Source organism: Dasypus novemcinctus, chromosome 28, assembly GCF_030445035.2.
Source record: "Dasypus novemcinctus isolate mDasNov1 chromosome 28, mDasNov1.1.hap2, whole genome shotgun sequence".
Classification (NCBI taxonomy): domain Eukaryota; kingdom Metazoa; phylum Chordata; class Mammalia; order Cingulata; family Dasypodidae; genus Dasypus; species Dasypus novemcinctus.
In genome coordinates, this window is record NC_080700.1 from 34,230,781 (window position 1) to 34,254,916 (window position 24,136).

The 24,136-nt window shown below is 41.3% G+C and overlaps 2 protein-coding genes across 5 annotated transcripts in view; one reads left to right on the forward strand and one right to left on the reverse strand.

Moving 5' to 3' along the window:
• The window catches only part of PPIL4 (peptidylprolyl isomerase like 4), a 42,592-nt gene extending 37,954 nt beyond the window's left edge, over nucleotides 1-4,638 (reverse strand). The window contains exon 1 of the mRNA XM_004472797.4: nucleotides 4,509-4,638. Coding sequence (XP_004472854.2) covers nucleotides 4,509-4,578 — 70 coding nt within the window. The 5' untranslated portion in view covers nucleotides 4,579-4,638. The remainder of the gene's footprint in view (nucleotides 1-4,508) is intronic.
• A 16,070-nt stretch (nucleotides 4,639-20,708) lies between these two features.
• Nucleotides 20,709-24,136, forward strand: part of GINM1 (glycosylated integral membrane protein 1) — a 52,572-nt gene continuing 49,144 nt past the window's right edge. The window contains exons 1-2 of one of the 4 annotated variants that reach the window (XM_071212538.1): nucleotides 20,714-20,857; nucleotides 21,317-21,898. In XM_071212538.1, coding sequence (XP_071068639.1) covers nucleotides 21,854-21,898 — 45 coding nt within the window. In that variant the 5' untranslated portion in view covers nucleotides 20,714-20,857; nucleotides 21,317-21,853. Of the gene's footprint in view, nucleotides 20,858-21,316; nucleotides 21,899-24,136 lie in introns of all 4 variants that reach the window. The other 3 variants (XM_071212539.1, XM_058289696.2, XM_004472796.4) reach the window with 3 other exon arrangements.

Here is a 24,136-nt window from a genome sequence, read left to right on the forward strand (position 1 = left end):
GGGAAGCAGATGCGGCTCAAGCAACTGGGCTCCTGTCTATCATACGTGAGGCCCCAAGTTCAATTCCCAGGGCCTCTCCCCAGTGACAGCAAGCTGGCCCACAACTTGGAAAGCTGGCGCAGCAAAATGATGCAACAAAAGGAGGACACAGAGGAAGACAGTGAGAGATGCTGCAGACCAGGGAGATGAGGTGGCTTAAGCAATTGAATGTCTCTCTACCACACTGGAGGTCCAGGGATCTGTGCCTGGTGCCTCCCAAAGAAAAAGACACAAAGAACAAACAGCGAATGGACAGCAAGAGGGGTAGAATAAATAAGTAACTAATAAATCTAAAAGAAAAAAAAGAAAAATAATTAGAACGTCTGGCTATGTCTATCAGAGACTGATAGGTAGTACACAGCTAGGTAAGCTATATCCACTCATATGCTCGCAAATATAAACTCATGGGGTGGACATAGGTTTTTGTGTTCTAGGCTCTCTGCAGTACCACTGCTTGCCCAGTGTTAGTCTGTTAAGTAGATGGTATAACCTTACTTCCTCTTTACCACCCTATAACTGGGGAAAGAAGCCTCCTCATATTGCCAAGTCCTTTCACACAGAGAGAGGGTCAAATGAACCTAAAGCAAAATAAAGCCGAGAGGAAAATTTTTAAAATTAAAAAATCCTATACTATCCTTTGAAACCCTGGATCTGATCATACTTAAAGCCAAGTTTACCCAAGAACTTCCCATTAATGTGGGGCAATGTTCTTTTTTTAAGCCAGTATAAGTTGGCTTTTCATCATTTGCAGAGAGTATCATTTGCAGAGAGTCCTAACTAATACAACAAATTTATATACTTCAGTCCATATAATGAACGTTTAGTGTGTGCCCTCCGAGTGGCAGGCATTGTACTAGGGGATAAGGCTACAGATGATTAAGGCATAGTCCCTGCTCTTTTGGTGTTTACATTCTTGAGGAGAAAAGACTTGCATACATTTCCAGGACAAGGGATAAATGTTACAACTGAACATACAACACTGTGATATAAAAAGACCTGAGACAAAAGTAGAAGAAACAAAATCTAACTCTGCTTAGGCGGCCGTAAAAGATTCATAGAAGAAATCACACTTGATCTGAGATTTGAACGGTAAGTAGGAATGAGTTCACCAGATGGACAAGAGTGGAGAGAAATGTGGGGCAGAGGTAATGGTGTAAGAAAGGCATGGACATATGGGAGAACATGCCTGGAAGGGATGGCTGAGTGTGAGAAAAAGTGGAGAAAGGCAGGGGGCAATTACTGCACAGTATTGGCACTTGCTTTATCTTCTTCGATAGACTCTGCATTCCATGGAGGAAGGACACTGATTGTAACTAATCTCTATTTCTTCAGTTTCTCTCTATTCTGATACATTCTCTAAACTACTGCCTGTTATCTTTTCAAAGGAAAAATGTCTGATATGCCTCAATCCTTCTTTCAAAACCTTCCAAAACTCTGGTGGCCAACATAATACTAAAGGACTGACACTACCCACCTATAAGGCTTACTATATAAAGCTACAGTAATAATCAAGGCAGTTTAGATAATTAGATCAATGTAACTATTAAGAGAGCCTAGAAACAGATCTACACAAATAGAATTAACTAATCTTTGACAAAGGAGCCAGTCTTTTCAACAAATGGTGCTGGTACAATTGGTCATTTACATATAAAAACATGAATCTAGACACAGACCTTACACCTTTTGCAAAAATTAACTAAAAAAGGATCTCAAACACAAATTTTTTAAAAATGCAAAAATATACAAGTTTTAGAAGATAACAGGAGAAAATCTAGGTGGCCCTGTGTTTGGCAATGAGTTTTTAAGACACAATACCAACAACATGATCCCTGAAAGAAAACATTGATATTAAATTTCTTATTAAAATTAAAAGCTTCCGCTCTGTGAAAGACACTATTAAAAGAAAGAAAAGATAAGCCACTAGAATAAGTGAATTTCACCCTCTATGCAGCATGACCATCCACCACCCTCCTTTCCCCAAGTGGATGTAAGGCAGCAGCCTGGGCCCCTGGTGCAGCTTGCTGCTACCTAGGTGGGCTATAAAGACCTAGTGCCCCCAAATCCAGGGGTGTGTGGCCTGATCACTGATCACTATTTTTGATCAGCTACTTCAGATCACTGGGGGTGGGGTTCATGTGGGCAGCAAATTATTCCAACCCACCTCAGGGAAAAGTGGCAGAGGAATCTTAGAGAATCAGTACCTATTATTTTTTCTTCTCTTTTCTCTTTTGGGAGCAAAGAGAGCGTGGAAAAGCCACTAACTGACAGCTCCAGCCATCAACAACAACAACAAGCCCTAGAAATCCCAGAGGAACAGGAGAACTAGATTTTCAGAGTTACAAGATAATCCTCAGGAAAAAAAAATTAAGAGACACACAAAGACACAGGAAAGTATGAACCATTCACAGGGGGAAAAAAAAGAAAAATGAATTTGCCAGATCTATCCATGAGGAAGATCACATTTTGGCACTATTAGCCAAAAACTTTAAACCAACTTTCTTAAATATGTTCATGGAGGTAAAGGAATCCACATACAAAGAACAAAAGGAAATTAGGAAAACAATGCCTGTAAAAAAGAGAGAAATTATAAAAAGGAACAGATATTTGCACATCGATGTTCACAGCAGTCTTATTCACAATAGCCAAAAGGAGGAAGAAACCCAAGTGTCCATCAACAAATGGATAAATAAAATGTACTGTGTCCATATAATGAAATATTATTCAGCCATAAAAAGAAGTGCTAGTACATGCTACAACACGGATGCACCTCAAAGACATCATGTTGTGGGAAATAAGCCAGACACAAAAGGAAAAGTATTATTTCTATGAAATACTTAGAATAATCAAATTCAGAGACAGAAAACATAATAGTGCTTATTAGGGGTGAGAAGAGGGGAATGTTCTTACTAACGTATGCGTTTCAGTTGGGGATGATGAAAATAGTCAGGAAATGTGATGACGGTTATACAGTGTTGTTAGTATACTTCATGTTAAAGAAGTTTCCATTTAAAATGGTTAAAATGATTTTTCTATTATGTATATTTTACCACAAAAATAATTTTTAAAAATTAACTATCAAGTCACTTAAAGACACGGAGGAATCTCACGTGTATATTGCTAAGTGAAAGAAGCCAGTCTGAAAAGGCTACATATTGTTTGACTCCAATATATAGCAGTCTAGAAAAGGCAAAGCTACAGACAGTAAAAAAGGTCAGTGGTGCCCATGGGTCTGGGGGGAGGAGGGAAGGATTGTGTAGGTGGAGCACACTTTTAGGGCACTGAAAGTATTCTGTAGTCATGGTGGATACCTGACTTTATGCATTTGTTAAAACCTGTAGAACTGTACAACAAAAAAAGTGAACACTAATGTAAACTACAGGCATTATTTAATGATAACCTAACAATACTGGCTCACTGATTGTAATAAATATACCATACTAATTCAAATATTACTGACAGTAGAAACTGTGCTGTGGAGGGGTAACATAAGGGAACTTTGTATTATCTGTTCAATTTTTCTGTAAACCTAAAACTGTTCTAATATTTAAAATGTATTACTTAAAAACGAACAAAAATAAAACCAACTTTCGAAGATTCTGGTCCTCAGTATGACACGTATGTATGACGATCCTACTCATGATGTGGCCTAACCTATCTGACCAGGGTCACAGCCTGCCTTTGCACTTCAGGTACCATTTCCTCCAGCCATGTCCAACTTCTGGCTGTCTCCAGAAAATTACAAGGTAACTATTTAGAAAACCCTCATTTCCACCCACTTTTGAAAGAGCTAGTTCAGCGTTCTACTTTCTTTTCCTGTTTCGCATCTCCCCACCTCAACCAGGAAGAATCACCCCTTCCTCGGATTTCCACGGCAACGTGCACGTTCTTCTAGTGCAACACAAAGTTCAAATGGGTTCCCCAATCTCTGCTGCCCAGTGGAAAATGAGACCCTGCAGGAAGGGCACGAGGCCGATCCCAGAGCTTAATACAGTGTCTCTCAGTGTAGGTGGTCAACAAAAGTTTGCTAAGGCTCTGCACACGGTTCTTTGAGCCAGGGGATAGCCCACGTTCACTGCTTCAACCACAACCTACTTGCTTACTGATTACACACGATGTAGTAGCATCTGTCGTGCTCCTACCACGAGAAAAGAGTGAAGCCACAAAAGCTAGGGATATTGTATATACGGCCCGCATTTGGTGCCTAGCCACATATGCACACGCCCCCAAAGGCATGTAACGACCACACGCACCCGCCACCCGCCTGGCCAAACAAGATACTGGCGAAGGACTGCCGTTCAGGCCCAAGCGACTTTTCACAAAAACTTTCTAATCCAAGCCCTCTCATCAAACAGCCCGGCCGCGGGCACCAGCCCACGAGCAGCCCGACCCAGCCGGCCCCGGGCCGAAGAGGAGAACAGGGCGCGGAGGCAGGACAAGGCGCCGGCACAGGCGGGTGGGCCCGGGCTCACCGCGCGGCCGCTCCTCGGTGTACAAGTCGATGACGACGTCGCCTAAGGTGGTCTCCAGCAGAACCGCCATGGCGCCCAGTCCTCGTCGGCAACAGCCGGGGCTGACAGCGCAGCCCGGCGACGTCGACGCCGCGCGTCACCTCGGCGCGACGCCCGGTTGCGTCATCCGCCGGCGACCCCGCCCCTTCCGGTCCTCGCGGCGGCTCCTCGCAGAAGTCTGGCAGTGGGAAGGGTTTTTGTCAGGACTACTTACCGAACACTTCGAGGAGAGGAAGGACCTAAGGGACCTTTGTTTTTATCCTCCTCAGGCCGGTTCGGTCGTGGGGAGACCGCGAGCGGGGCGCAAACTCTTCCTCCTTCCATCCTGGGACTGTTCTCGGGGTCTCCTAACCAGTTTCTTATTGTCACCCGGAGTCAAGGACTTTAGGCCCTAAACGCTCAATTTGCTCTTCAGAGAGATGGTTAACAGGGAGTTCTTTACGGGCTTATCCTGTACGGGCTGGGACAGCCCAGAGATTCAAGTCTCTTGGACATACACGTGCCAACTTACAGACGGTGCTGTAAGACGGTGGGCCCTCAGCGGGACAAGCTCAGAAACAGGTTTCAGCCCAAAATTTCTACAGGTTTTATCAATACTTTTTAACTCTTCGCTTTTGTAATACTATTTGGCTCACACAATTACTGGCATATATAGGCAATTAAATAGATGTTTTATTGCAGTGGTTTCTAAAGTGGGATGCACAACACGACCCACGGGAGTACAGGAAAAAAGCACTAGAACCACTATATCGTTTATTTTTATCTTAATTCTTTTTACATTTCTTCTTATGCAGCTTTTTGTGTTTCGTAATATATAAAATGTATAGTAATTCATGTTTATAATTCGTGAATTAAATTTATACAGTATACTTATTAGGGGTACTTAATTTCTTTTTTTTTTTTTTTTGCTGACAGTAGTGCATGATCAAAAGGTCAAAATACCAGAGGCTTAAATAATAAATCTACTGTAATTTTTATCTCATTGTAGCCCTATTGTTTGACAGAGGACCATTAAGTCTGTTGCTTGGTATTAATAAAGTCTGATGTCAGTGAGGAAAATCACCTGAAAAACTAATGTAAACTAACAGTGATTTTATTCATTCCTTAGAATAATATGTGCATTATTTAATATATTTATTTTTAAAAGATATTTAGATTACATGAAATGTTATATAAAAAAATATAAGGGATTCCCATATGCCCCATTCCCCACATCTCCCACTTTTCCCCACATTAACAACTTCTTTCATTAGTGTGGTACATTCATTGCAATTGATGAACACATTTTGGAACATTGCCACTAAGCGTGGGTTATAGTCTATGTTGTAGTTTACACTCTCTCCCACTCAGTTTTGTACGTTATGGCAGGATATGTAATGGCCCGTATCATCATTCCTATATCATTCAGGTCAATTCTAAGTCCCAAAAATGCCCCCATATTACACCTCTTTTTCCTTTTCCCTGATTTCAGCACCTTCAGTGGCCACCCTCTCTACATCAATGATATAATTTATTCCATTGCTAGAATCACACTAAATCTATGGTAGAATACCAGTAACTTCACTGTAGTTCATATTTTATTCCCATCCTGAGGATTCTGGGATGGTGATGCCCACTCTACCTCTAATTGAAGGGAGCTTTGATCCCATATGGTTGATGGATGGGACTTTCTGGCTTGCAGTTGTAGACTTCCTTAGTTCATTGATGTGGTTGTCTATCCTTACCTCCTTATTAGTTATCCTGGGTGAGTCCAATGAACTAGAGAGTAGGTGTTGCAACTCTGCTGGGGCTCAGGGCCCAGCTGGCACATGGACAGCCCAGAGATTTAAGTCTCTTGGACATAGACCTGCCAACTCCAGCACCAACTGTAGGTTCAAATAAAAGGGACAGAAGAGGAATGTGTAGAGAAGTCACATCTGAGTCAAATTCTGTCACACACAGGTGCACAAACTCCAAAGTAGGGGCCACTGGCAAGGCACCAAGCTCCGGAGCTAGCAGCCATGATTGTAGGACCTGGATGTCTCCAGAGCCCTCAAGAGCCCCATTATTTGGAGTAGTAGCTACTTTGGCTGTCTGTGAGATCCTGCTGAGATGTGCATAAGTGTTACCTCTCTGAAGACTTCCCGACTGACTTTGAAGTCTCTTTAACCATGTAAACTCATTTGTCTGTACCAAGGTCTTTTTCCAGTTGCATCACCAGCCAGTGCTTGGTAGTAATCCCTCAATGCCAGGGAGGCTCATCCCTGAGAGTTATGTTCCACGCTGTGTGGAAGGTAATGCATTTATATGCTGAGTTTGGCTTAGAGAGGCCACATTTGAGCAACATGGAGGCTCGCGAGAGATAACTCTTAAGCACCCTAAAATACTAACCTAAGTTGCAAATTCAAGAGCAAAAGGGTCATAAGCATACTTGTCAATATCAAGGGCTGGGAAACGGACTTTGGCCCAGTGGTTAGGGCGTCCGTCTACCACATGGGAGGCCCGCGGTTCAAGCCCCGGGCCTCCTTGACCCATGTGGGAGCTGGCCCATGCGCAGTGCTGATGCGCGCAAGGAGTGCCGTGCCACACAGGGGTGTCCCCCGCGTAGGGGAGCCCCACGCGCAAGGAGTGCACCCATAAGGAGAGCTGCCCAGCGCGAAGGAGGGAGCAGCCTGCCGAGGAATGGTGCTGCCCACACTTCCCGTGCCGCTGACGACAACAGAAGCGGACAAAGAAACAAGACGCAGCAAAAAGACACAGAAAACAGACAACCGGGGGAGGGGAGGGGAATTAAATAAATAAATAAAAAATAAATAAATCTTTAAAAAAAAAAATATCAAGGGCCTATTAATGGATCATCCTTCTTCACTAGTCATTGCCCCTGTACTTGGGGGATAGTTGCTGTTCCATTAGAGAATGTGTTATAGCTCCCCAGGATGGGAATTCAATATTCTTTCAGTTCTTGTGTGACTCTCTACCCACTGTGGCAATGCCCCGTTATATGAATGCCCAGGCGAACTTCCTCCTATGTAATCCCATAATATGTGCATTTTAAGAAAGGAGTGTCTATAAATATAGTGGTGTAACATTAGCCACAGTTGCAACTGGGTGGGAGAGGTATTTGGGAAAAAGGAGAAACTCTCAAATCACTTCATAGATCACTTATATGGCTCTGTGCCATGATTAGGATTTATATCTTCAAATTCCTCTTCTTGCTCTCTCTTCTACCTTCCTAACCCACCAAATATATTGTTTGTTGTTGTGCTGGTTTGAGTTTTTTGTTGACTGAGAAAATTATGTTCTTAAGCTAACCCATGCCTGTACATGTAACCCTATTTTATGTGGGACCTTTTGGGTAGATTCAGTTAAGGGAACTTTTGATTAGATTGCTTTAGTTAAGGGTATTTGATTAGATTGTGGGACCCAGGGTGTGTTATAATCCTTTTACTGGAGTCATATACATGGAGGAGAAGACAAAGAAAGAGAACTATCATGTAAGAGAGGACGACAGCTCACCTACAGCCACAGAAAGATAGAGAAACCCCAAGAGGCTAAGAGAGTAGCCAGAAGCTAGAATCAGCAGAGCAGCCTGAAGGTGAAGAAATGTAGTCTGGGGAGAGATGAGCCATATTCCTGATTGCCCGCAACAGAGCTCAGGGAGAAAGTAAGCCTGGAGGAGAAAACTGAGACAAGCTGCCATTTTGCTTTACCATATGGCAGGAGTCCAGGATCTGCCAACTGCCGACCTTTGGTGAGACAGCATCTCTGATGATGCCTTGATTTGGACATTTTCACAGCTTTGGAACTGTAAGATTTTACCCTAATAAATTCCCATTATAAAAGCCAGCTGTTTTAGTCTGCCAAAGGGCTGTGAATGCAAAGTACAGAATGGTTGGATTTTATAAAGGGGATTTATCTGAGGTAAAAGTTTACAATCCCAAGGCTGTAAAATGTCCAGACCAAGGAACCATCAGAGATGCTTTCTCACTAAAGTAAGCTGCCATTGATTCTGGAAGCCTACCACAGGGCAAAGATGACCACTGATCTCTGCCAAAGTCTCTGCCTTCCCCTCCAGAATCTACCATCTTCCAGAGCTCAGCTATAGGCAACCAGGCACAGGCTTGTCTCTCATTGGGCCTCTTCTCTCAATCCCATCTACTCCACTTTCTTCCCAAGTTCAGCTGTGAACCATCAGACATATGGCTTATCTCTTCAGCCTTGAGCAACTCTGTGGGCCCTGCCTCTTGGGGGGCCGTCTTTCCATGCCTCTGCTCTGCTGGTTCTAGATTCCAGGACCTCTCTCAGCACTTGGGACTTTTCTTTTCCTGCACTCCTTTCTCTCACGTGGTAGGATCAGTATGGTAGCTTCTCTTCTCTCCATGTCTGTCTTTGTGTCTCCTTCTATATAAAACTCAGCAACAGGGCAGAGATTCAACCTGAGTCACACCTCGCTGACTTAGTCCAATCAAAAGGGTCTCACACCAACAAGAATGGATTAGTTCAAAAACATAATCTTTCTCTTTTTGGGATTCATAAAGTAACTTCAAACTGTCACACCAACCCATTTCTGGTAGTTTGCATTGGCAGCCTTTAGCAAACTGAAACAGTTGTTATGTGTTAGAATTTTATCTGTACTTCTCATTTTTATTTTTAAGGAGAATTGCTCTTATTTTTAAGTATTAATAACATTTCAAAATAACCTGCAGCACATAAGTTACTCAAAAGATGAGCAGCCCTAAGTTTTACATTTTATATATATAATACTTAACATATACTATGTTTTTATGGTTACGTTTTCTGAAATTTGTTCTAAATATTAAGGATCCTCTGAGATGGTAACCTTCTACCTATACCCAATCCCACACATATAAAAAACATGGAATCTAGGAAGTAATGTTTCAAGAATTGTCAAGGGTCTGAGATTTTACCCTACTTTTAAGCTAAGTTAACGTACCACTGTTTCATGGATGCTGTAGAAGATGAGAGACTCCGGTTACCACAGTATTTTTTTAAAAAACCAACAACTTTGAACACTGGAACATTAGTCAACTTAAATGCTTGATACTATGTATATAACTCATCTAATCTTTTCCCAAAATGATCTTAAACTATAAGGCTATAGGTAGCATTACAAAGTAATATTTGGTAAAATTCTGCGTATGCATAAAAGAAATACAGATCCAAGGGTGAAAAAGGATTCAGAAAAATAAAACCATTTTAAAGAAGAATTTGGACTACTCAAAGATAATTTTTAAAAATGACATAGTAAAATTTCATATCTGAAGTGATTTACTAGTATTGAGATATGATATTGTCAAATTGCTTGGAATAATCAAGACCCAGATGTGGCTATCTTAAACCCAAGATAAATGTCTTCATTATTTAGTGTATAATTACTGTATCTTTAAATTATGCTATACTTACTTTGACCACTAAATAACAAATATTTACCTTGATAAGTAAAATATCAATTCATGGTCATGATCTAATTTGTGCTTCTCTCTATCCTATTACACATTTTGTGTTTTTAATGTTGAATACCTGTGACCTGTGTAGTAGTTACACAGGTGAAAAGAAATGAGAAAGAGCTTCCACAATTCCATCGAAGATAAATACTACAGTAGTTGCAGTCTGGAGAAAAGATTGGAAAATCTTTATTGCTTTCCAAATCTCAAAATCACCAACCAAGGAAGTGGATATGGCTCAAGTGATTGGGCTTCTGCCTACCACAAAGGAGGTCTCTGGTTTGGTTCCCAGTGCCTCCTAAAGAAGACAGCGAGCTGGCACAATGAGCAGGCGTGGCGAGCTGATGCAACAAGATGACACAACAAGAGACAGGAGGAAATACATAATGAGAGATACAGCAAAGCAGGGAGTATAGGTGGTTCAAGCAATCAAGCACCTCCCTCCCACATCAGAGGTCCCAGGGCCTCCTAAGGAAACAAGACGAATAGACACAGCAAGTGCAAACGACGAGAGGGTGAGGAGAAATACATCTTTTTAAGAAATCATGAACCATCATTACTAATTCTTTTTATGTTGACACTATCAAATACCTAGTCTGAACAACATGTTCAAATGTCTGTAGCCCTAACTAAAACTGCCAAAAGTGACTCCTGATGTAGTAAATGAGCCATCTGCTACCTAACAATATGTACAATAAAAACATACATATGTATGCCCATGCATTAACATACGGTGCTGAAGTATTGGCGTGTTTGACAAATTCAGTATGATTTCCTTTATTCAACTGCTGCTCCCTTTCATGCTCTTTCCTCTCACGCCCAGAGGAATCCCAGATTGATGACCTGAGATCCATCCTGGTCACGGTTGTCACATTTACAGTGAACTTTCTGTTTGGGGAAGTGGCAAGCCTCAGGGGTTGAGAAAACTTTCTGGATGGCTGGAGAGCAGAATATTGAGAAGCAATTTTCTCTCATTTCTTTATCTGCCTGTCCTTGACAAGGACTTGAACTGTCCTTTCTTTGTTGTGACTTCTCTGTCACTGAACTTTTCTGTGGATATTTGTATAGATTTGAATTTGTCCATCATTTTGGCATCAGATGAGGTTGAGGATGACAAAGCAAGCCTCCTGTGTTCCACTGAATTGAATTAAGTGATTTGTGGTTTTAAAGAAGAAAATCCACTCCTGAATGCTACAAGTCACTGAAGGCAGAGGAAGTACATCCCGCCCTCTGCCTCTGCTTTCATCTCTAAAAAGTCCTAAAAGTTCAAAGAAGAATGAATATGAATCCTTTCCACCTACTTACCTAGGTTACTCAGTATAAAATCATCCCCAAACAGGCTCTCAAAATGATTTCTATCATTTAATCCTTCCTGCAGTGTTTGTCACAGATGGCCTGTTTCCTTGAAATCTGGTAACATCCCCTATGCCTCTATTTCAATCTTTTATTTTCAGGGTTTTTATCAGGATAATTGAACACTAATTTACAGTATGCTTTTTAACATCTGTGGGTGCTCACCGTGTCTGCACACCTTCAGGGTCATCTCCATTGTTTTATTGGGTCGCTGGAATCACTTCTCTGGGGGAACAGGGAGCCCCTCTTGCTCCAGTGCTGTTCCTGTTGCTGGAGAAGCAAGCTAACATCTCCCACAAACTCCTTTTCCTCCATTTCTCCCAACCCTGCTCGTATTTTTTAAGAAAGTCAATGAATGGAATGTTTTATAATCATTTCTCTATAAACATACCAAAAAAAAAAACTAAATTAGATTTTACATTTAAGGAAGTAAATGTGGCTCAAGTAGTAGGGCGCCCACCTACCACATGGGAGGTCCCAAGTTTGATTCCTGGTACCTCCTAAAGAAGACAAGTAAGACAGTGAGCTGAGGTGACAGGCTGACACGGTAAGCTGACGCAACTAGATGACGCAATGAAGAGACACAATGAGAGACACAACAAATGGGGAGTGGAGGTGGCTTCAGCAATTGGGTACCTCCCTTCCACATGGGAGGTCCCAGGTTCAGTTCTAAAAAAAAAAAGAAAGATGAGCACACAACAACGAAGGGACACAGCACAAACAATGGGGCGGGGGGAGGAGGAATATATCTTAAAATAATTTTACTTTTATAATGCTCCAGTAGAGTGTGTTGGTTCAGAATGCCAGGGTTAAAAGTCACAGCTCCATCATTAACTGTGAGGTAACTAAATGAAAAGTGCTTAATTTCTATAAAACTCTGTATATAAAAAATAGGACCATAAATTGTGCTCATATCATTAGCTTATTGTGAAGTTTAAATAGTATACATGACATATTTAACACAGTAAGTGCAGACTGCTACAATGATGATATTTCTATGAGTTCTTCATATGAAAAAAGTCTCCCATCACTATGAGTGTAGTGAAATTCATTTCTAATTATACAAGGATAGAGTGAAATGGCTTTTCAATACCACAGAAGAAAAATGAGGTAATAGAAAATAGCTACACATGTTAGTAAATTTGGAGATGTAAAAAGGATATTTCTCTTGCTCTCCCTCTCATCATCTGCAGATCTCCAGGAAGTTCAAAAATAAGTGGAAGATTAACCTTGGAAAATATGGGAGTAGACTGTTGCAATCAAAGTGCAGTGACTCACTCCAGAAACTGCAAACAGATCCAGCTCACCACCAGAATTCCCATCTGGTGTCAAACCTACTTTATAATTAGGATTATTAATTTTATTAATTTACTTTTTATTTGTAAAATATACACAACATAAAATCATTTTAACCAATTTAAGTGGATGATTCTTTGACATTAAATACATTAACAATATTGTGTTACCTTTATCACTATTTCCAGACTATTTCCATCATCCCAAACCAAAACTCATATTCATTTAGTAATAACTCCCCATTTCACCTTACCCCTACATACCATATGCTCTATCTAAAGTATCAATGACTTTTAGTATAATCACAATGTTGTTCATTCATCATCCCAAAAATTTTAGAATTATTTCATTACTTGAAAAAGAAAAACTCCACTCTCCTTAGTATGCTTTCCCTAGCCCTATATAACCACTAATCAAATTTCATCTTTTATAAATTGATTTATATTTACATTTTATATAAATGGAATCATAAAATAAGTTACACAATATATTTAGTTTACAGTAATGCAGTCATGCTGTATTTGTCCTTTTTGGCGTCTGGCTTGCTTTGCTCAACATAATGTCCTCCATGTTTATCCATGTTGTCATATGCTTTACAACTTCATTTCTTCTTAAAGCTGCATAATATTCTACCATGAGAATACACCACAGTTTGTTTATACATTCATTGGTTGATGGACACTGGGATTGTTTTCAACTTTTGGCAATTGTGCATAAAGCTGCTATGAACATCAGTGTGCAGGTGTCTGTTCGTGTCACTGCTCTCAGTTATTCTGGGTATATACCCAGTATCGGTATTGCAGGGTCATGTGGCAAGGCTATATTCAACTTCTTTGGGAACTGCCAAGCTGTCCTCCACAGTGGCTGTACCATTCAACATTCTCACCAACAGTGAATAAGTGTTCCTATCTCTCCACATCCTCTCCAACACATGTAGTTCACTGTCTTTTCAATCCTGGCTATTCTGATAGAAGTGAAATGATATCTCATTGTAGTTTAGATTTGCATTTCCCTAATCATTAGAATGTTGAACACTTTTTGGTGTTTTGTTGGGGTTTTTTTGCCTTTGTATTTCTTCTTTGGATGAGTATCTATTCAAGTCTTGCCCATTTTTTAATTGGGTCATTTGTCTTTTATTGTTGCGTTGTAACATCTCCTTATATATCATCGATATTAAACCCTTATTGGAATATAATTTCCAAATATTTTTTCTCATTGAGTTGGCTGCCTTTTCACTCTTTTGACAAAGTCCTGTGAGATGCAAAAGTGTTTAATTTTGAGGGTCCCATTTATCTATTTTTTCTTTTGTTGCACATGCTTTAGGTATAAGGTCCAAGAAACTGTCACCTACCACAAGGTCTTTAAGATGTTTCAGTTTTCATAGGTTTGTATAGGATTTTATGTGGGATCAGCATGACTTTTGCTCATCAGCTAACACATTGCTAGGTGAAATTTTGCAAGCAGGGTTACAGAAGCAGAATGCAGGTGCAAGGTTGCAGACTGATTTATGGAAGCAGGGGCCAGGAGTGGTTTATTAGATTACGGAAGTGGGGGGGGGCAGGAGTCATTTGTTTGATATTCTCCTGCAAGGCCATGTTCTCATGGGCTGATTTACAGAAGCGGGGACAGGAGAGGCTCGTTAGATATCTTGCAAGGTTATGATTTTTATTTCTCAATAGATTCAGTGTACATAGCTTGTGTGTTACTGGGAATTTGTTCATTTCATTTAACTTATCTAATTTGTTGACGTACCATTGTTCATAATATCCTCTTATAATACTTTTTATTTCTGTGGGATTGGTAGTAATGTCCCCCTCTCATTTCTGATTTTAGTTATTTGTATCCTCTCCCTCTCCCTCTCCCTTTCCCTCTCCATTAACCTAGTTAAAATATTGGCGATTTTACTGCTCATTTCAAAGAACCAACTTTCGGTTTCCATGATTCTAATGTTTGTTTGTCTAGTTCATTAATCTCCACTCTATTCATTATTTTTTCCTTTCTTCTTCTCATCTGGGTTTAGTTTTCTCTTCTTTTTCTAGATTTCTGGTTGTGAGGTTAAGTCTCTCATTTGTGATTTCTTTTTCTTTTTTTAATGTAAGCATTAGAGCTATATCTTTTCCTTTCATCACTGTCTCTGCTGCAAACCCTAAGTTTTGGTATGTTGTTTTCATTTTCACTCACCTCAAGGTATTTCCTAATTTCCCTTTTGATTTCTTCTTTAAGTCATTGGTTGTTTAAGAGTATGTTGTTTAATTTCCACATACTTATGAAATTTCCATTTCTCTCTCTGTTATTGATATCTAGCTTCATTTCATTGTGGTCAGAAAAGATACATTGGATGATTGCAATGTTTTTTAAGTTATTGAGACTTGTTTGTTATATATTATATAGTCTTCTGGAGAATGATCCATGTGCACTTACAGAAGAATATGTATTCTGCTGCTGTTGGGTGAATAATTCTATATATGTCTGTTAGGTCTAGTTGATTTAAGGTATCATTCAAGTCTTCTATTTCCTTAATGATTTTCTGTCTAGATGTTCTATCCATTATTGAAGTCTCTTACGATTAATGTAGAACCATCTATTTCTCCCTTCACTTCTGTCAATATTTGCTTCATATATTTTGGGGCTCTGCTGTTAAGATCACATATACTTATTTTTGTGGTGTCTTGCTGAACTGACCCCTTTATCAATATATAGTGACTTCCTTGTCTCTTGTAACAATTTTGACTTAAAGTCTATCTCATTTGGTATTAGTATCCCAGTTCTCCTTTGGTTATTATTTGCATGGTAAATTTTTTCCATCTTTTCACTTTCAACCTACTTGAGTCTTTAATTTAAGGCAAGTCTCTTTAAGCACATATATTTGGGGCATGCTCTTTTGTCCATTCTGAAAATCTCTGCCATTTGACTATCATTAACATTTAAATTAAGTATTGGTAAAGCAGGACACCGTTCTGCCACTTTGCTATTTGGTCTTTGTAAGTCTTATGCCTTTTTTGTCCCTCAGTTCTTCCATTAGGCCCACTTTCATATTTATTTGATTTTTTTGTTGTTTACCATTTTGCATAATAAATACATATTTGAGTAATATGTATATATTTTTTTTCAGGAGGTACCAGGAATTGAACATTGAACCCAACACCTCGTACGTGGGATGCAGGCACTTAACCACTGAACTACTGCTCCCCAGTCAGAGCTTTTTTTTTTTTATTTGTTTATTTCATTTTTAGGAGGTACTAAGGATCAAATCCAGGACCTTGTATATAGGAAGCAGGCATCAACCACTTGAGCTACACCTGCTCCCCTATGTATATATTTTTCATATATTGTCTTTACCATGGGGCTTAAATTTAAAATCCTAAATCTTTAACAATCACATTTGACTTTACACTGAGTTACTTTCAATAGCATACACACACACTGTTCCTATACTCCACCACCTCATCATTTTGTTGTACTTTTTACAAATTCTATCTTTGTACATTGCATGTCTAAAATCATAGGTTTATCATTACTTTTTATGTATTTGCATTTTAGAACCTGTAAGAAGTAAAAAGTGAAATTACATGCCAAAAAATATAATACAATAATACTGACATTTGTAACTACTAGCTTTACTGGAGGTCTTTATTTCGTTATGCTGCTTCAATCCACTGTGTTGTGTCCTTTCCTATCATTCTGAAGAACTCCCTTAGCATTGCTTATAGGGCAGGTCTAGTGGTGACAAACTCCCTCAGCTTTTGTTGATCTGTGTTAATCCCTCCCAAATGTTTGAAAATTCGTGGTTGGCAATTATTTTCTTTTAGCACTTTAAGTATTTCTTCCCACTGCCTTTTTGCCTCTGTGGTTTCTGTTGAGAATATGGCACTTAATTTTATTGGGACTCTCTTGTACATAACATGTTGCTTTTTTCTTACAGCTTTCAGAACTGGCACCTTGTCATTGGCATTCAACAGTTTGTGTTGTTATTATGAGTTTTTATGTATCTGAATGTGGTGGTTCTCTTCAAAAGTTACTTGTTTGGTAACTAGCAAGATGGTGGCAGAGTAAGGACTCCTAGAGTCAGCTCCTGCTAAAGGGTGGTTAGTAATCACCCAGCGCTATCTAAAGCACCTGTTAGGGGGCTCCAGGAGACAGGAAGAGCGTCCTGCAACATCATTGAAAGAATGGAAGGAGAAGACTGTCCATCTGCAGAGAAGATTCGTAAGTAGAGCACTCCATGCTGAAGCTGGCTACTAAGAGAGGGAATCAATAGATGGATCTGGAACCTGGCAAAGAGTCCACATGGACATCAATAATCCCAAGATGGCTGCTGAAAGACCACCCCCCTCAAACTCTACTAGTCAGAACAAGATTTCCTCCAGAAACCTGGAGAAGCCCTGGATACTCCCCAAGGGCTTTATCATTGGGCCCTCATGGGGGACTGATGTGTGGGGCAATCAACCAAAACAGCAAACAGCTGGAACTCCTTCCCTGCCATTAGCAAAGGGGTGGGATAATTAACAGTTCAAAAAGCAGGCGCAAGGCCTGAATTCACTCTCTCTTGCCTTTGGACCCCAACTCTTGCCTTCGCTATGCTCTGGTGCCAGTCCTGGTGCCAGTCTGTGTGCCTATTCCTGCCCTCTGCACCCTGCTTTCACTATTTCTCCTCTGCCTTATTGGCCTTACAAGTAAAACCTGGGCATTTATAATCTATAATGGGGAATTGTAGTCTATAAATCAGCTGCTTTATCACTTTTTGGCCCCTTCCTCTCTACCTGGACCCATGATCTGTTATTTTCTCCCATTTATCTTCCTCCCTACCTGAATACATTACTGACCTAACTCACCTGACGTGCTCTTGAAATTCATTTCTGCAGCATAGTTGAGAATCTAGACAAAATATCGTTGCACCAGGGCCAGGATATATCTTGCCCAAATCCAGAGGTGTGTGGGGTGCTTTTGATCCGCTACTTCAGAGAGCTGGGGCTGGGACTCTGAGGGTGGCCGCTTGCCCAATCTCCCTAAGGCAACAGCAGTAGAAGGGGCTTAAAGAGGTCGTACCTTGTCTTTTTTTTCTCTTTCCATTCCCATTTGGGGGTAACAATACTTTGGAAAAGTCACATCTTGATGGCTCCAGCCCTCAACAGCAGCCACCACCACCACTGTCTAGAAAGCCCAGAGAAGTAGAAGAGCTAGATTTCCAGAGTGAGAGGAAGGGACTACTCAGAATGTTTAGTTCTCAACAAAAAATTAAGAATTATGCAAAGACACAGGAAAGTATGGACCATTCACAGGAAACAAAGAATTTGCCAAAAACCATCTGTGAGGAAGCTCATATATTGGAACTACTAGCCAAAGATTTTAAATCAACTGTCTTAAATAAGTTCAGTGAGGTAAAGGAATCCATATACAAAGAACTAAAGGACATTAGGGAAACACTGTCTGTAAAAAATAAAGTGATAGAAATTATAAAAGGGAACCAAACAAATTTGGAGCTGGAGAGCTGTTATGAAATGAAAAACTCATTAGATGTATTCAACAGCATATTTTAACAGGCAGAAGAAAGGATGAGCAAACTTGAAGATGAGACTTTTGAAATTATCTAGTGTGAAAAAATATTCTTTTAAAAAAACCAGAGCTTGAGGGGTCTGTGGTACACCATAAAGTATACCAATATATGCCTCATTGGAGTCCCCAAAGAACAAGGGAGAGAAAAAGGGGTGCAAAAGTATTTGAAAGAAATAATGGCCCAAAACCTCCCAAATCTGATGAAAGACATGAAGATACACATCCAGAAAGCTCACTCAACTCTAAGCAGAATGGACTCCAAAAAATCTACAAGAATTTTTCATGCAAGAACAAGAAATCTTTGTGCTCACTTTTTAAACCATTAATTATTCCACCTCTTTGCTAATGGGAGGGGAGGAGTTCCAGCTGTTGGCTGTTTTGATTGATTACCCCACCTATCAATCCGCCTGAAGGGCCCAATGATAAAGTCCTTGGGGAATATCCAGGGCTTCTCCTGGTTTCCAAAGGAAATCTCATTCGGGATAGCGGAATTGTGTGAGGGTCTTCCAGCAGCCATCTTGGGGTACCAAATGAAAGTTGGACTTCTTGACAGATTCCAGATCCATCTGATTCCCTGTCTTACTAGCCTGCTTCACTGGCAGACTTCACAAGAGCCCAGGCTTCATTCCCACTGTTGCTTGCCACTACACAGAGGGTGAAATGCACTGATTCACAGCAATTTACCAATGTTTTCCTCCAGCACTTCTCTGGGTGCCAAAAAAATGTTCCACTAGACACCAGAGTTCCTCAAGACAGTTCCTTACAATTCAATAGTTGTTTCGTTGGAGGGACTGATTCCTAGAGTTTCCTATTCATTGTCCCACAAGCCTTTCCTTCAAACCTGCTTTTGGATTGTAGGAAAAGATGAATTCAAGTTTTGGTTATGGGAATAATGAAAATAACAAAATCTGTTGCTGACATAGAAGTATATCAAAGTTTGGAATGAAGGAATTATCTGGTGAGAGAATAAAGATGCATGTTTATACATTTTGTTTTCTATGGTATTAGACTGTTTCAGAATGTCTTTTGCTTTATGAAAAATTATCTTCAGAGAGCATAAAACATCTAATGTGCACAGAACTACACTTGTTTGCTATGCTAGGTAAATTGAATTCTTTTGGATGGATGGATGTGATATCAAAGATATGAAGTTGACATGTATCAATTTAAAAGAACATCAAAGTACACATCGTTTAACATTGGTGAATCTGTCAAGTTAATTTTGATTTTTGTTTCACAGATGAATTTGAAGGCTGAGTATGGCAAGCTGAATCTTTCAGTGAATGACAAGTAAGTGGAACCCAGCACCAATGTTTGTTTAAAGTTTTATTATAACTCATCACAGTAGTGGTAGATAGTGCTTTTACAGTTAATGGGTCATTTTAATAGCAAATTCTGTGGTGCTCCTGCTTTCATATAGCAAAAACAGCTACCTAAAGGGAACTATGTCATGCAAAACAGCGAAATTGATCATGATTGAGTAATACTGTCAAGGCTGGACTATTTAGCTGTTACTTGTCCAAGCACCTACTCCAGCAGGCTGAATCAGTAAAAGGCCAGCCGGGTTGCAGCCAGAGCTCAAAAACAGGGGGCTGCACTCTGGAAAGCACTGGTAAGTTCAAGAAGATTCCGCATAGCTCAGTGCAAGCCGCAGGTGGTGTTTATGTTAGTCAAACAAGTAAACCTTTTGGCCAAACCTTTTGCAGTTTGACCTAGTGAAAAAAGCAGGCAAGTGTGGGGATAAAAGTGGAAGGTGGGTTCTAAGAAACAGTAATGTGTTGCTTTTTTATGCCAAACGGTTATTTCAAAGAAAGACTAAGCATGCCTCTTATTCTGCCTGATTGGCATCGTCTCCAAGTTCTAAATCTATATGCAGTCCTCTTAATCTGAAAAGTCTGAATTTCTTGGCTATTCAGGAATCATTTCCTGATTTAAAGGGCTTCACAAAAACAACAATGAAAAGTCTGAAAGTGGGCAGAAACATCTTTCCTCCTTGGAGACGGACTAGAAAAGCCCTCGAGCCCACGTGGATGGGCTGCAGGTGTTCCCCTGTAGGGCTTGATTCTTGTCTGCCCAATAAAATCACCTGGGGTGCCAGCGCCTCAAGGCCGGACTCTGAATCAGAAACTTTTTAAAGCTACCTGGGCAATTCCCATGAGCAGCCAGTTTAGAACTCCCCTTTAACCAAAAATTCCCCTCTAAATGTGGTGTTTTATTTTTAATATATAGTAGTGCTCTGAATTATCAATATTTTCGTTTTACAGATGTATGCACACAGAAGGACGTAGACATGTGTATATCGGGTATATAGGGATTTAAAATAAAGGCCCCCAAAAAAAAAACGTTTACACACGTTTTGGTGGGGAAAAGCCATCCAAACCACAGCGATAAAGCCGGACCTTTGCTAACTTCCCGGGAACCCGCCCCCCCGAGCTGCGGGGCGGGTCTCGCCCAACGTTGTTCTCGGTACAATAGGCCCCGCCCCCTCCCCGCCCCCGGCCCCGCCCGGCCCCGCCCCCCGCCGAGGCCAGCCTGTCCAAGATGGAGGGCGCCCCGCGGGCCGCGCAGGCCCGGCTCGCCCTGCGGCTGTTGGTGCTCGCGGCGCTGTCCGCCGCCGGGGAGCTGACGACAGGCGCTCCGGGGCCACCGCCCCGAGGCCCTCAGGTAAGGAGTCTCGGAGGGTCGTGAGGCTGTGGCGTCCGCGACGACACCCCCACAGCGGCCGGCCGGCGAAGGGTGGGGGTCCGGGCCCGCGGGGGGCGCTGCGAGAGGGCCGGGGACACCGGATACGGTGCGGGCCGAGCCCCCGGGCGACCCCGCACCTGCTCGGAGCCTCCCGGGCGACCCCGCCCCTGCCTGGAGCCGGGGGCCGCGTCGTGGGCCCGGAGGGGGAGCGCCCCGGGCGGTGCACGGCGCTGACCCGGGTCCTCAGGGTCGGGAGGACGGGGACGCCCACCCGCCGCAGCCCGCCGGCCGGGGCCTCCCCGCCGGCCTCGCAGGGGCCCCAGGGCCCGGGAGCAGGGCCGCGGACCGCACCGGAGCCCGCCTGCCGGCTGGGTCTTCCGCGCCTGGCCCGGGGAAACTGACACCGAAAATGTCATTTTTTTACTTTTTATCTTTTAGAGTCCTGGCATTACCCTCTCTGGGTACAAAAATAATGATCACGACTCAGTTTCAGTTCTGCTGGGAAGTTCTAAGAGGCCAGACCGTTGCGGGCTCCAAGAACCACTAGTGATCTGAAATTACGTGGGGGCTGCATAATGGCCGTGGACAAAGACCAAGAGATCAAACAAAACTGCTCTCCCCTTTTGTCAATTTTAAAGATTCATCGTAGTAATGAACCCAAAGCCATTTGTGTCTGCCTGTGTAATCAGAGAAAAATGCATTTAGACTGCAAGTGTACAGTATGTGCTGCGCTGTGGGCTCTCGGTGATTTCACCATTTCAATTCTTCCTCCTTATTCCTCCATTCTACTTTTGGAAAATCTAAATCTAAGCTAGAATTTCATAGATGAAATGCATGCTGAGCAGAAAAAACGCCGTAATTATTTGGAAATGTGTATATGGGAAGCTCAAACCTCCTAATCTAAACTTTCTCAACATTAAGTTTGAAAGAATTTTACAGTGATCCCTGAGATAAGTGCTAATACCTCTTAAAATCATGCTTTCTTCACGGTTTACACATACATACACATCGATAATGATGGTAAATATAATCAAATTTTAATCGTGGATATTTCATAGTAAAGTTGTCAATGATTTTTTGTTTCTATTCTGAATTTTTGCTGTTTACTATAATGAAACTGTGATCTCCATGTCCTTAAAAAAATAAATCTGTATTTATTATGAATAAGGAAAAAAAAATCATGCTTTTCTCTTTCTAGTGACCTTCTGGAGATGATGGGTCTTTCTTTTTTTTAGAAAAAAATTGTTTTTAAATTTCTCTCCCCTTCCCCCCCTCCCAGTTTTCTATTCTCTGTGTCTATTTACTGCATGTTCTTCTTTGTCTGTTTCTGTTGTTGTCAGCGGCACAGGAATCTGTGTTTCTTTTTGTTGCATCATCTTGTGTCAGCTCTCCATGTGTGTGACGCCATTCCTGGACTGCAGTCTGCACTTTCTTTTGTGCTGGGCCGCTCTCCTTACGGGGCACACTCCTTGCATGTGGGGCTTCCCTGCACGGGGACACGCCTGTGAGGCACAGCACTCCTTGCGCACATCAGCACTGTGCATGGGCCAGCTCCACACGGGTCAAGGAGGCCCGGGGCTTGAACCGCAGACCTCCCATATGGTAGACGGACGCCCTAACCACTGGGCCAAAGTCCACTTTCCAAGATGGTGGGTCTTTATCTGTTCTGTCCCTTATAGTTGCCACTGGACTGCTGTGGCTCTTCAGCACTTGCAATATGGCCAGTGAGACTCAGGAACTGAGTTTTACATTTTATGAATTTTTAATCAATTTAAATGTAAATAGCCACCTGTGATGGTTGGGTATAGAACAGTGCAGACCTAGACGACCGTTATATTTTACAATACTTGCTTTATCTCATCTGTCCATCTGTGCTTCCTTCTTTCCAGCGTGATCTAAAAATTTAAGAAAGCTGACTGAAGTCAGGAAAATGCTCCCCATCTCCCCGCGGTGACTCTGATATATTGGATTACAAGCATTTTTCTGTTTTGTTTACATATGCAGTTGTCAGAAAATAAATAAAAGTTGAAATAATATTAAAAATAAATAAAATTAAAATAATATTAAAATAGTCACCAAAGAGAGGCATCCAGAGAGGACACTTATCTTCTTACATGTGTAAATATAGTTTTCATATATTTCCCTCAGTCTTATTTATTTTAAACCAGGTATCTATTACCTTTGTTTTTTGGAAGCTAGTTGTGCCCAGATGTATCATATGAGTGGAGGAATTAGAGGGAAGAATTGAAAATGAATGGGGAGAAACTTTTCAGTTCTCCACCCACTTTCTAAGCATACACCACCCTAGCTCGCAAGCCTGAACTTCCAGTTAATTAAGAGGCCCTCAGCAGGCCAGGAGGCAGGAAGGGGTGAGATTCCCTTAGGAAAGGAAATCATTCAGAAGCACCAAAAAGACCTTAATTGAATTTGCTGGTGCCCGTTCATTGTCTTTCACAAAACCTGTGGGCTAGGCAAGTGATAAATGTAAGTGCAGTAAATTACTGACTAAAATAGAGTACTAACAATAAATTACTGGGAAGCAGATATGGTTCAATTGATAGAGCGTTCACCTACCATTATAGGAGGTCCAGGGTTCGAATCCAGGGCCTCCTGGCCCATGTGGTGAGTTGGTCCATGCGCAGTGCTGATGCGTGCAAGGAGTGCCCTGCCATGAGGGTGTCCCCCACATAGGGGAGCTGCCTGAAAATGGAATCGGGCACAGAAGAACACAGCAGACAATGGGGGGGAGGGGAGAGAAATAAATAAACCTTTAAAATAAATAAATTAAGACTATGTTGTTTACAGAGAAAAACACATAGGTAGTAAAACTATTAAGAAAAACAAGAAGTGATTAATATGGAAGCCAGTATAGTATAGCAGGGGCTCTTGAAGAGGGGTCTGTGAGCTTGAATTGAAATTCAGAAACCATTATTCTTGTGGGGACATGCAGGTGTAATATATTTATTAAGTAATGCACAGTATGGTGTGGACTTCATGAGGTGTCCATGGTTTTCACCTGAGTGGCAAAGGGGTCTGTGGAACAAAAAGGGTTCAGAAGCCCTGCAGTGCAGGGATTCCTGTGGGGGGTCTCCTAAGGTATGCGTAACATTCTAGTTTTTGACCTAGTTAATGTCCACAAGAGTGTTAATTCTCTAAACTCTGAATTAGCTAATTTTATGCTCGTATATGTGATATATTTCACAATTAAATAGAAGGAATTATACAGATTGTAAAAAATTGGAATTATGAATAAGGATG